This window comes from Nicotiana tabacum, chromosome 18 (genome assembly GCF_000715075.1).
Source record: "Nicotiana tabacum cultivar K326 chromosome 18, ASM71507v2, whole genome shotgun sequence".
Taxonomy (NCBI): Eukaryota; Viridiplantae; Streptophyta; class Magnoliopsida; order Solanales; family Solanaceae; genus Nicotiana; species Nicotiana tabacum.
The window spans coordinates 155,293,040-155,303,478 of record NC_134097.1 but is presented as its reverse complement, the minus strand read 5'-3'; the positions used below and the strand labels follow the sequence as shown (position 1 = coordinate 155,303,478).

Genomic DNA, 10,439 nt, shown 5'->3' with positions numbered 1-10,439 from the left:
AATCATCACAATCAATCCTTGACATAGCCCACCTTGTCACACCGCATGTGCAATATATCAATAAGAGCAATAGCACAACAGAAACCTCGTGCAACCCCATAATAACACCGCACGACAGAAACCTCGTGCATCACAATATCAACAACCACACGGCAGAAATCTCGTGCACCACCACAAAAAGTATAACAATAACAATGACAATATATACAAGAACACGATAAGTAAATTAAATCAAGAACTTTCGATCACACGGAGACGATAAAACTAGCTCACAAGGAATAACCACAATAGAGAATACTAAGCATAATAAGAACAGCTCAACAAGGGAGAAAATAATATGAAGCAACGATCCCACAATATGTAATTCAACAACAAGAAAGCTAACACGAATCAAATGATTCCAAATAAGGAAATGTCGACTAAATATAGGATATCTAAACTTCTTTTAAGGAAATGTCGACTAAGTCTCGGAGTCGTATTCCGACCCCGATATCTCAAAAGTCAACTATGGATAAAACTTATCCATTTTCCAAGCATCAACTTTTTCAACTTTCGCCGAAACGCCTTAAATTACCCTACGAACCTCCAAATCTGAATTCGGATGCACGCCTAAGCCCAAAATCATCATACGAAGCTGTTGAGATCACCCAAACCTATTCCGGGGTCATTTACTCAAAAGTCCAATTCCGGTCAAATTCTCACCGTTTAAACTTCCAAAGCTAGATTCCTTCTTCCAATTTGAATTTGAATTATCCGTTAGCTGAGTTCAATCATGCACGCAAGTCGATACACATATTATGAAGCTTTTCCAGACCTTACGCCGCCGGGCAGAGCTTAATTTCTCAAAACGAGCGGCCGGGTCGTTACATGTATTTATTCCATTTTAAAAAAGTTTAGGGAGGTAATATGATTCCCGCAAAGATAAAGTGTGTAGTTATAAATTCGGGTATATGTCAGAGGACACTTATGCATTTTTCCTATAATCTATATTATCTATATAACGGAAGGGCAAATAGAGCTGATGTGGAACTTCTCAAATGATATAAGTTTATATTGCACATAAAAATTTACACTTTTAAACTAAAGTTTGATGGACAATTCTGATGTGTGAAAACTTAAATGATTCACCGTTTAAAATATACTAAAAGATTGAAATATTTCATTATAAAAATCATGTTTTGCCATACGAAAAAAATAGGAGAATGTTTAATTTATTATAAAATTTATTTGTGTTTATATTGTCGACCTCCGATCTCTATTTTTCTTTTAGTTTTGTTACTTCAATTATTGGCTTTGCATCGATGAGATAAAAAGTTAAAATTGATGAAGTTTCAATATTTAAGATTGGCTATAGATTGCAAAGTTATGAGTAAGATGCATGATTTATGTATATGGATTGTACTTATGTATAATTCTCTCTAAAAAAATAGAAAAAAAGAATTATTATCTTATTTTACCCCTTTCGAAAATGAATATTAGTATTTACATACAATTCTAAAAAAGAAGAAGAAAGAAACACATTAGGGAAAATTGTTAAAAAAGAAGGACAGGGTGTAACGGGAAAATTATACTTAAGGGTGCAAAATGCAAAAAACGTTGGACTTGGCTAAAAGTACAATCCACTTAGGATCGTAAGTGAGTTTCCAGATAGTAGGTTAAAGTTTTGTTGGTCACCTCCTTTCTATCTCCGTCTTCATCTCTCTATGTGTTTTTGGCATTTCCTATAGAATTTATTTTTTCTTTTCCCCTTCTTCCTAACATGGAATTTGGTCTCTGATGATGGTGGAACACAAATCCTAACAAAACGCTGCTGGTGATTTCAGTTCTTCCGTCTAAACCTCTTCTAGGGTACATCTCTCTCCTTTTTTTTTTTCAAGATCCAATTCTTCAGTGGTTATAAATCTTGTGTTGACTAATTTGATTGAATTTTTTGGTAGGTGTCGTCAAAAATTCAATTATTATCATCAATAAAGCTTGTGGTGACTAATTTAATTGAATTTTATTCTGGGTGTTTTCAAGATTTAATTTTTGTCTATTTCTTTAAGTTGTTAGAATTTTCTAATATTTGTGTTTGTTCAGAGTGTATCATGAATCCTATAAAGGATAACATACAAAAGCTGGTATAGTTGACTCCAAATATTTGTTTACTCATTTTTGACTATTGTAACTTTCTTTAAGTCTTTCCGGAATTCTCTCAACTTTCACGACCCACCTGGAGCCATGATTGACGCAATTCTATTACTCCCTTCATTTTGATTGGTGGAAGATGGCAACATTTGTTCCCAATTTAACCATATCACTCATCACATTCCTAGGCACCTCAGCTGGTTTGAGTCTCATTTAGGAGCTAGAGCCAAACCCTAAAAGGATACATAATCATTTAGGGGTCGTTTGGTATGATGGATAAGCAAAAATAATCATGGGATAAAAAATTAGTGCCCTTTATCCCTTGTTTGGTTACTAATCTTAGGATACGTTATCCTAATTAAAAACAGTATTGAGATAACTTATACCTTTGCCAGAGGGTGGAACAACAATCCAAGGATAAGTTATCCCGTGATAAAACAGTAAAATTGACATCCTAGGATTAATACAACATACCAAACAATTAATAAGGAATAATACTAGGATGTCTAATTCCAACATAATTAATCTCAATACAACTAATCTCAGCATAATTTAAATTCAAACCAAACGACCCCTTAGAGTATACTTTTGACATCAATATTTGATTTATCCCTTGGATTATCCTTTATAAAATTATAAATACAAGTATTTTGGTATGAAATATTTTAGAAAGAAAAACATTTGGGATTTTTATATATTATAGACGCCTTCAAATAATAATCGATATATATATATATATATATATATATATATATATATATATAATCAATATATATATTTTTTATATATTTGGCTTACGCTTGTAATTATTTTTGATGGACCGGTCAAATATGCCAAAGCCCAAGAAGATTTTGGATCACTTGATTAGAGTCAAAATAGCACGAGCTAGCCAGTTTTCGGACTGGTCATTGAAAAATAGCTACTATTTTGTTGCAATAGAGACCGGTCCAACATAATATACTGGAGTTCGGTGCACCTGTGTATGCACTTCCAGCATATTATGCTGGACCACTATACTTTGCTAGCTCCAATACATTATACTGGAGCTTCAGTATATTATACTGGAGTTCCAGTATATTATGTTGGAGTATTTTTCGGATTTTGAACAGTATTTTTGTTCAAATTTATCTTTACATAAAAATGTCTAAATTTCAATGACTTTTGAAACTGTGGCTATTTTTGAATGATCACTTATAAACTTGGGTATTTTTGAATTTCTCCCCTTGGTTAGAAGGAACTTGGCCCAAGCGCAACTACCTTCTACTAGCCGGACGAAAAACAAACTATTGGATCGACAATTTCCAAGCTACGTTCTAGTCCATCTATCCTCAGCGCTAGTTTGCTCCTTCGTATCTCTTTCTGCAGCGAGCTCTTCAGCTTCTTTTTCCCTTACGGCATCAAAGTGTATGTTTCTGCTTTTTCTCTCCATACATATTTTATTTCCTGCATATTACTTACCATTTGGGCCAAAACTCTTATCTTTTGCGTTGTTTTTTAGTGTTAACAACTAATTTTAGTTAATGGGTGTGTTTGGTATAACGGAAAATATTTTCCAAGAAAAATTTTTCTTGGAAAACAAGCAGTAATCTTAGTCATTTTCCGGTGTTTGGTACGCAAATTAAGGAAAATGACTTCTCAAGATTATTCATAAATAATTTAGATATAATAAACATGAAGTCATAAACTTTCAAACCAATAACCTTCCGAACCCACAAATTTCATAAACTTTCGAACCGCTAAACTTTCGAAACCGCGGAATTTCAAACCCGTAAACTTTATATTGTCCCGTAAACTTCCAAACACATAAACCGCCGAACTCATAATTTTGTAATTTGTAAAATTTTGAACCTTTAAACCGATAAATAAAAATATTACAATTGAAAAATATATTTAAAAAATATTATTTTAAATTACAAATAAAAAATTTGTCCGGGGGAAGGGGGGTTGGGGTGGATGGTGCAGAAAAACGAAAAAAATAGAAATTACAAAAAAAAAAAAATTTAGGTAAAAAATAATTTTTTTTGCCGGGGGTGGGGTGGTAACGGAAAAACTGAAATTTGAAAAAAAAAACGCTTTTTTTTTAAGAGAGGGGGTGAGCTGGGTTAGTGAGGGTGAGAAAGATTGAGAAGGAGTTTTGAAAATTATTTTCCCTACTCTAGATAAGTAAAACATTTTCCTTTCATAAGAAAAATGGTTCCAAAACATTTAAGCCAACCAAACATGGGAAAATTAGAAATCATACCAAACGCACCCAATATATGTTCTTATTTGTCTCATATATATATATATATATATATATATATATATATATATATATATATATATATATATATACACACACACACAATTAGTTAATATGTTCTTGTTTTTAGTTGTTTATAATCAAGATTCTGTTTGTAGATGTTTATGTTGCAGCACAGTGCATCTCTTTTCCAACTACCTCGGACTTCCCATAGCAGAGTTTTTTCACCCCAATTTAGTCATTGCCACTCAATTCTAAGTTTTCATCCCAAGCAAAGCTCATGTATGAGGACGCTAACGAACTGCCAAAGGGCAAAAACTTTGCTGACCACATTTGAAGAAAACAACGATGATGGCGATTATATTGATGTGGAAATGGAGGAGGGGGAGGAGGAGGGCTTTTCTCGTAGTAGAGGGTTTAGAGGTAGAGAAGATGAGAAGAATTATGACAAAGATCCTGAGCTTGCTGAGATTCTTGGCAGCTGTCTTGATGATCCGGATAAAGCTCAGTCAATGGTCAGTTTTTTTGCTGGCTCATATGCTTTTTGAATTAATTTGCGGTTGTTTGTTTTTGTTTCCTTCGTCTTTGGTACAAATCATCTTAATTATTGCCGATCATAAGGTTTCAGGTTAAAATCCGTTGAATCTCAGCAGAGACAATAAAGCACTAGGTGATTTCTTCCGTTTGCTGCCCAAGCCTTGGTGGGCAGAGTTGTGGGAGGTAGCAGGTACCCAATAAAATAGCGAGATGCGCGCAAGCTGGACCGAACAATATCATCGTAAAAAATAAAAAAAGATTGCCCGATTGTTTGTTCCTAATAATTTTGTATCCATTTAGTTAATTTCTCTTGAAAGGAACAACAACAACAACAAACCCAGTGGTTTCCCATGAGTGGGGTCTGGGGAAGCTAAGATGTACGCAGCCTTACCCCTACCCCTGGAAGGGCAGAGAGGCTGTTTCCGATAGACCCTCGGCTAGAGAACGAGTGAAAAAGAAAAGGTAATTGCAACAAGTAGGAATAATAGCAAGATGATATAAGATCGAATCCAAGAATGCAATCAAACTCTAGGTAGTAATAGTCATCTATGAATAACAGATATCATATTAACACTAATGCTAGCGAACTGAGTAAGACAAAGAAAAATGCTCGGCTACCTAAAAACATTCTACCTTAATCTTCCGGACATACTCACAAATAGAAATTAGGATGATATTTATTTCGTAGCTCAAAATTAGTCTCAACTTCTTAGAGAAACAAGAGAATGAAGGCACTTGGATCGTCAAGTGGGGTTTGAAGAGGGTAATGTGTACACAGACCTAATCCCTACCTTGTGAGGATAGAGAGGCTGTTTCCGATAGACCCTCGGTTCAAGGGTCGTGTATCATACACACTAAAATAAAATTTCATCTTCCATGCAAGGGTAGAAAACATCTGAGCCGAGAAGTATACTTGCCATCCAGATGGAAGACCTCTAAGTCTTAGCAAACACATAATTAACAGTGAATCAGAAACTACTCAACATTAGTCAAATAAACGAGAAAATTCCCAATATAAAATATCTATACTATACCATTTTGTGGCATAATGCAGGGGAGAGTTGAAAGAAGAGACTCCAACTCAGAAGTTGAATGGTTTCTCAACAACTTTCTTACTGACACTGTTGGTATCAAACACTGTCGATATCTTGTCTATGGGAGGAACAAAGCTAAAGATGGTCCCATCCTTAATTCCTGTTCACGCTTTAAATCACTAAAGTTTCTCTAAGAATATGATGTGGTTCTGAGAAGATAGAAACAGGACGGGACGAAACTTCAATGAGACGGACAACAAGCCAAATAATCAAGGGAAACTAGTATTGGATATATCACTATTAAACAGATATAAATAAGAAAACGCTCCTTCAAATGAAAAAATGATCAAAATTAGCATTTAATTGTAGGTTGTTGAAATACCTTGTCGATTATGCTCTCAATAATATCATCTGAAAGGTTCATACCAGTCTCAGCAAGGGTAGCAACCACCATTTGCTTCACCTCTTGCCTCTTGAAAGGAAGTGCAAATTAATTCAATTACTTTGATATAGTTATGCAGGTTATGGTTTTTGTTACACTTGTCTTCTGTGTTTCATGTTTGTGGCTTTTTTCAATTGGGTGTGAATTAGAATTGGAATTGGAATTTTTTGTTGGTTTGAACATCTGTGTTAGAGGTATATTGGACATCAGTGAAGTAAAACAAATGTCTACTTTTCTAGTTGCTCGTAGTTTGCTCTGTCTACTTCTAATTTAATATTGTTGCTAATTAACTGTATTTACTTTGTTATCAGATGGAGGAGAGATTGAGAAAGAAAAGGAATAAAATAGTACATACGAAGACAGGTTCAGCAACACCCATGAATGTGACGTTCAACAAGTAAGTTTAGACTCATGCACGAGAGTAGACACTAACCATGCTGAGAAAACATATTACTTGATGAATCTAACAATCATTAATTGCATCCTTTTGGTTTGTCTGATAGAATTAGCAATATTACCTTTCTCACTGAGTTCCACTCTAAAGCTGAACAAATCCGTGAGATCTCCTTGTTCTTCATACGATTGCTTTTTAATTCCATTGACTGGGGTTTTATTTTATCTGCTAACCTCAAGTTGGTGAAACACGTATGTTGATGCATCTAGTCTAGCATGGACTCGCTCATCAGGATTGGGCATGAGCGGATTCACACTGAATAAAAATTAAACATAAATGAAACAACTGATACTAATATATAATCTTAGTTTTCGACTTTTTGGGAATTAGCTGATGAATTAGTTGTCGTTGTTCTTACTACCTTTAGTAGTTATTATATCCGTCATGCTTCTTGGATTATTTACAAGTGGTATTCTGCTTGATGTTGCACCAGGTGCTAAAGCATGGGTGTTTTGTATCCGTTGAGCAAAAATGGATTGTAATTGTTATCTGAAAAAATATCTTGAATCGTTTCATAATCTATATATATTGTCAGAACACATTAATGTCTGCAAAGGACATATTTGATTATTTTATAGGTCACAATGTACATAACAAGAAATAATCCAAATAACAAGAAAGTACCAAAATTATATTCATCTTTGCCTTTTGTACAATACTTTTTCTTTATAAACCGCGGTGTCAGGGCCAGCTTGCGCGCACCTCGACTAATTTCAGGAGGTACCTCCCACCATCACAAGTATCGAGTAATCTGTAAATTTGATATTAGCCCTTCACTCGACGTGCATGACTTTCTTTAGAACTGCTGTCAGTTCCATTCCAATTAAATTGTCAGAGAAGGATTTCTAGTTCAACAATAGATGACTATAGACTGGAACACCCCATTGCTAATATAGTCCTGAAATGCCTAATATTATAGTTTTGTTAGGAAAGATAAAAGAGGTGCCTGTTTGAGAGAAATCAAAAGTCGTCTTTCTTTTTATTCAACTCCTTTCCCTCTTGACTTGTATGCTTGATTATATTTAGAAGGATAATAGGGGATTGAACCTTTTCTTGAGTGAACATGCTCGACAGTTTCTCTGTTTTTTGGTGAATATGCCTGGTGATGACTTACCCCGCAACGAGCACAACTTCTTCTGTATTCCACCTTTCTCTGAAGCACGTTTATGTCAGCAATTGAACAGAAAGTGTGAGTTTTAGCGTAGTAGTACAATTCTAGTCCTTTGGTTGTATCTCATTACAGTTACATTTTCCCACAATCCTGACTGAAGGATAATTATCTGACAAATATTCTGCATGCCGTTGAAAGAGTACCATGCTAGATCTGAGATTTGCTGGCAGATCCTTTCAGGAGTGAATTTTTCATAACAAATTTTGCTTACTTCTGATTCAGATTTGATTTTACAAACTCCTACATATGGTTTGAGTTCTACAATGCCCCGTTGGAGAAGGATATCTCCTTGATTTGTGATGTAAGTAATTTACGCTTCATGATTCTTGATACATTTGCTTATGGATTTTATCGACTTAGTTTTCATAACTTTGTTGCAGACAATTCGTTCTTGGCACATTGTTGGACGTCTTGGTGGATGCAATTCACTGAATATGCAAGTAAGTTCCGCAAATTATGTACTTTTTATGTGCTTATTTTAGAGGTTGGAAACGAAAAGAAATAATCTGTCAATCTAAAATGGTAGTAATGTGTTTACTTGATGAAGCTCAAACAATAGCCTTTCACAGCGTCAGAGGTGTCTTATATTTTAGGCTCAACCAACTAAGTTTCTTCATGGCAGTTGTCACAATCTCCTTTGGACAAAAGGCCAAGTTATGATGCTGTTCAGGGGGCAAATGTAAATCCTACTACGTTCTATAACATTGGGGATCTTGAGATTCAGGATAACCTGGCTCGCATATGGTAAAGGTTATTTTGTTGAATTAGTTATCCTTGGATATGAAATGGTGCTTGTTGCTTATAAATTGACTTTTTCTTATGATAGGGTGGACATTGGGACAAGTGAGCATTTACTGTTGGATGTACTGATTAATGCTTTGACACAGATAAGCTTCGAGTAAGCTTCAGTTCCTTCTTCATTCTGAAGTAGACTTTCTCTTTCTCCCAACATGCAAACAATTTTTTGATTCAAGATGAGTATGCCTGGAACCTAAATCCTAGCCTCTGCAGACCATTATTGGCAAACACCACCTTCTTTTTCATCTCAATTAATTGTGTTGGGCAACAGAGCATCACATTAAATAGGCTGTCTAAGTTGTACTTTTCAGGCAGATTGTTTGTGTTGTATTCTTGCCATTTGTTTTCCGCATGTTGCTAGTTTGTAGCCATAGACTCACCTCGATAATATCTTCTGAACAGCTATGTTGGTATCAAGCAAGTAGTATTTGGTGAATCTGAATTTGAGAACTGGAGGGAGAACTTGACATCGGAGGATGCCGGTTACAGTGTTCACAAGATATAGATGACTGTTGACTCTGAAAGCTCTTATGAGAAGATGAAACAAAGATATTGAAGGTAAAGAAAGGTTGTAAGGACAAAAACAACTACAGAGAGCAGGCTTTTACCACTCAGGCTTTCAAGCTGCTAATACTGGTGCTATTCGAGGATTTTCCGTCAGAAGCATTTCAACTTCTTGATGAAGCATCTAGTTTTGGCTTCCAAAAATGCATTTTGGGCTCGCTACATCCGTACTTTTTGGAGATGAACTTAGCCTACGGTCCTCTATATTGATTAGGTACGTGTAGCCATGCTGGTGTGAGGGACAACAGAAGTATAGAAAGCTGCAAGTTTCCTCTTGACTGGTTTCCCTTAGATTTTGACTACAACTTCGTGTAAGCGACAGAGTCGTATCAAAGCAATATCTTCCACCACCTATCAATTGGCAGTGGAAGTGTTTTTACCATTATAACAAACCTCACTCATCATCAACTGTAAGTTGAAACAACAAATTAGATACATCTTCATGCGTAGAGCAGGAAATAATTCTCAAATTAGAGGTTGAAAATCACATTATACAATGCGAAAGTGTCATCCGATTGTACTATGAGAAACTGCTTTTAAGGTTTTGCTTGCTACGTTTGATAGACTTCTAAACCAAGAAACATGTAAGTTTCATCTATCACATGCTATTACAGGTGCGAAGGTGTAAGCTTCGATCAACCAAATGCAGATATTTTTTGACCACTTTGTTATCAATGTGCATGATTCCTGGAATTTATCAAGGTGAACTCAATTACTGCAAAATGAGGCATTTGCATCTATACCCGCTTTTTGGGTCACGTTTTAACTTATACCCGCTTTGCAAAAAAAATTGCAATCGTACTCACTTTTCGCGTAACTTCAGGCATACGGGCCTAAAGTAGCAAAGGCAATTACGCAAACTTCAACATTCTAGTAGACGGGCCTGAAGTAGCAAAAATTGTTGAACCAAGTCTTGGCTGAAGTTTTTGTTTGTAATTGCTGAACTTAAGCATTCTGGTAGCTGAAGTTTTGTTTTCTATTTGCTGAACATCAGCATGTTTTAGCTGAAGTTTTGTTCTATATTTGCTGAACTTCAGCATGTTTTAGCTGAAGCTTTGTTATGTTTGTGA

The 10,439-nt window shown here is 35.3% G+C and overlaps 1 protein-coding gene across 3 annotated transcripts; it reads left to right on the top strand.

The window, feature by feature from the left end:
- Window positions 1–1,598: 1,598 nt before the first annotated feature.
- On the top strand, window positions 1,599–10,032 carry LOC142173008 (uncharacterized). Of its 3 annotated transcripts, none has more exons than XM_075237548.1 (9): window positions 1,599–1,848; window positions 3,359–3,531; window positions 4,528–4,884; window positions 6,694–6,779; window positions 8,230–8,308; window positions 8,388–8,447; window positions 8,630–8,751; window positions 8,834–8,905; window positions 9,208–10,032. In XM_075237548.1, the coding sequence occupies exons 3-9, from the start codon at window positions 4,528–4,530 to the stop codon at window positions 9,308–9,310; spliced, it is 879 nt and encodes a 292-aa protein (XP_075093649.1). In that variant the 5' UTR covers window positions 1,599–1,848; window positions 3,359–3,531; the 3' UTR covers window positions 9,311–10,032. The 3 variants fall into 3 exon arrangements, with proteins under 3 accessions (XP_075093649.1, XP_075093650.1, XP_075093651.1); XM_075237549.1 differs by having other exon boundaries at window positions 1,638–1,848; window positions 3,362–3,531; XM_075237550.1 differs by lacking the exons at window positions 1,599–1,848; window positions 3,359–3,531 and having other exon boundaries at window positions 4,480–4,884.
- The last annotated feature ends 407 nt before the right edge of the window (window positions 10,033–10,439 follow it).

Coding starts and splice junctions, on each gene's coding strand:
- LOC142173008 (XM_075237548.1), top strand. CDS start 4,528: ATGTTTATGTTGCAGCACAGTGCATCTCTTTTCCAACTACCTCGGACT. Junction 8,309..8,387: donor ATATCTCCTTGATTTGTGAT/GTAAGTAATTTA, acceptor ACTTTGTTGCAG/ACAATTCGTTCTTGGCACAT. Junction 8,448..8,629: donor GCAATTCACTGAATATGCAA/GTAAGTTCCGCA, acceptor TCTTCATGGCAG/TTGTCACAATCTCCTTTGGA.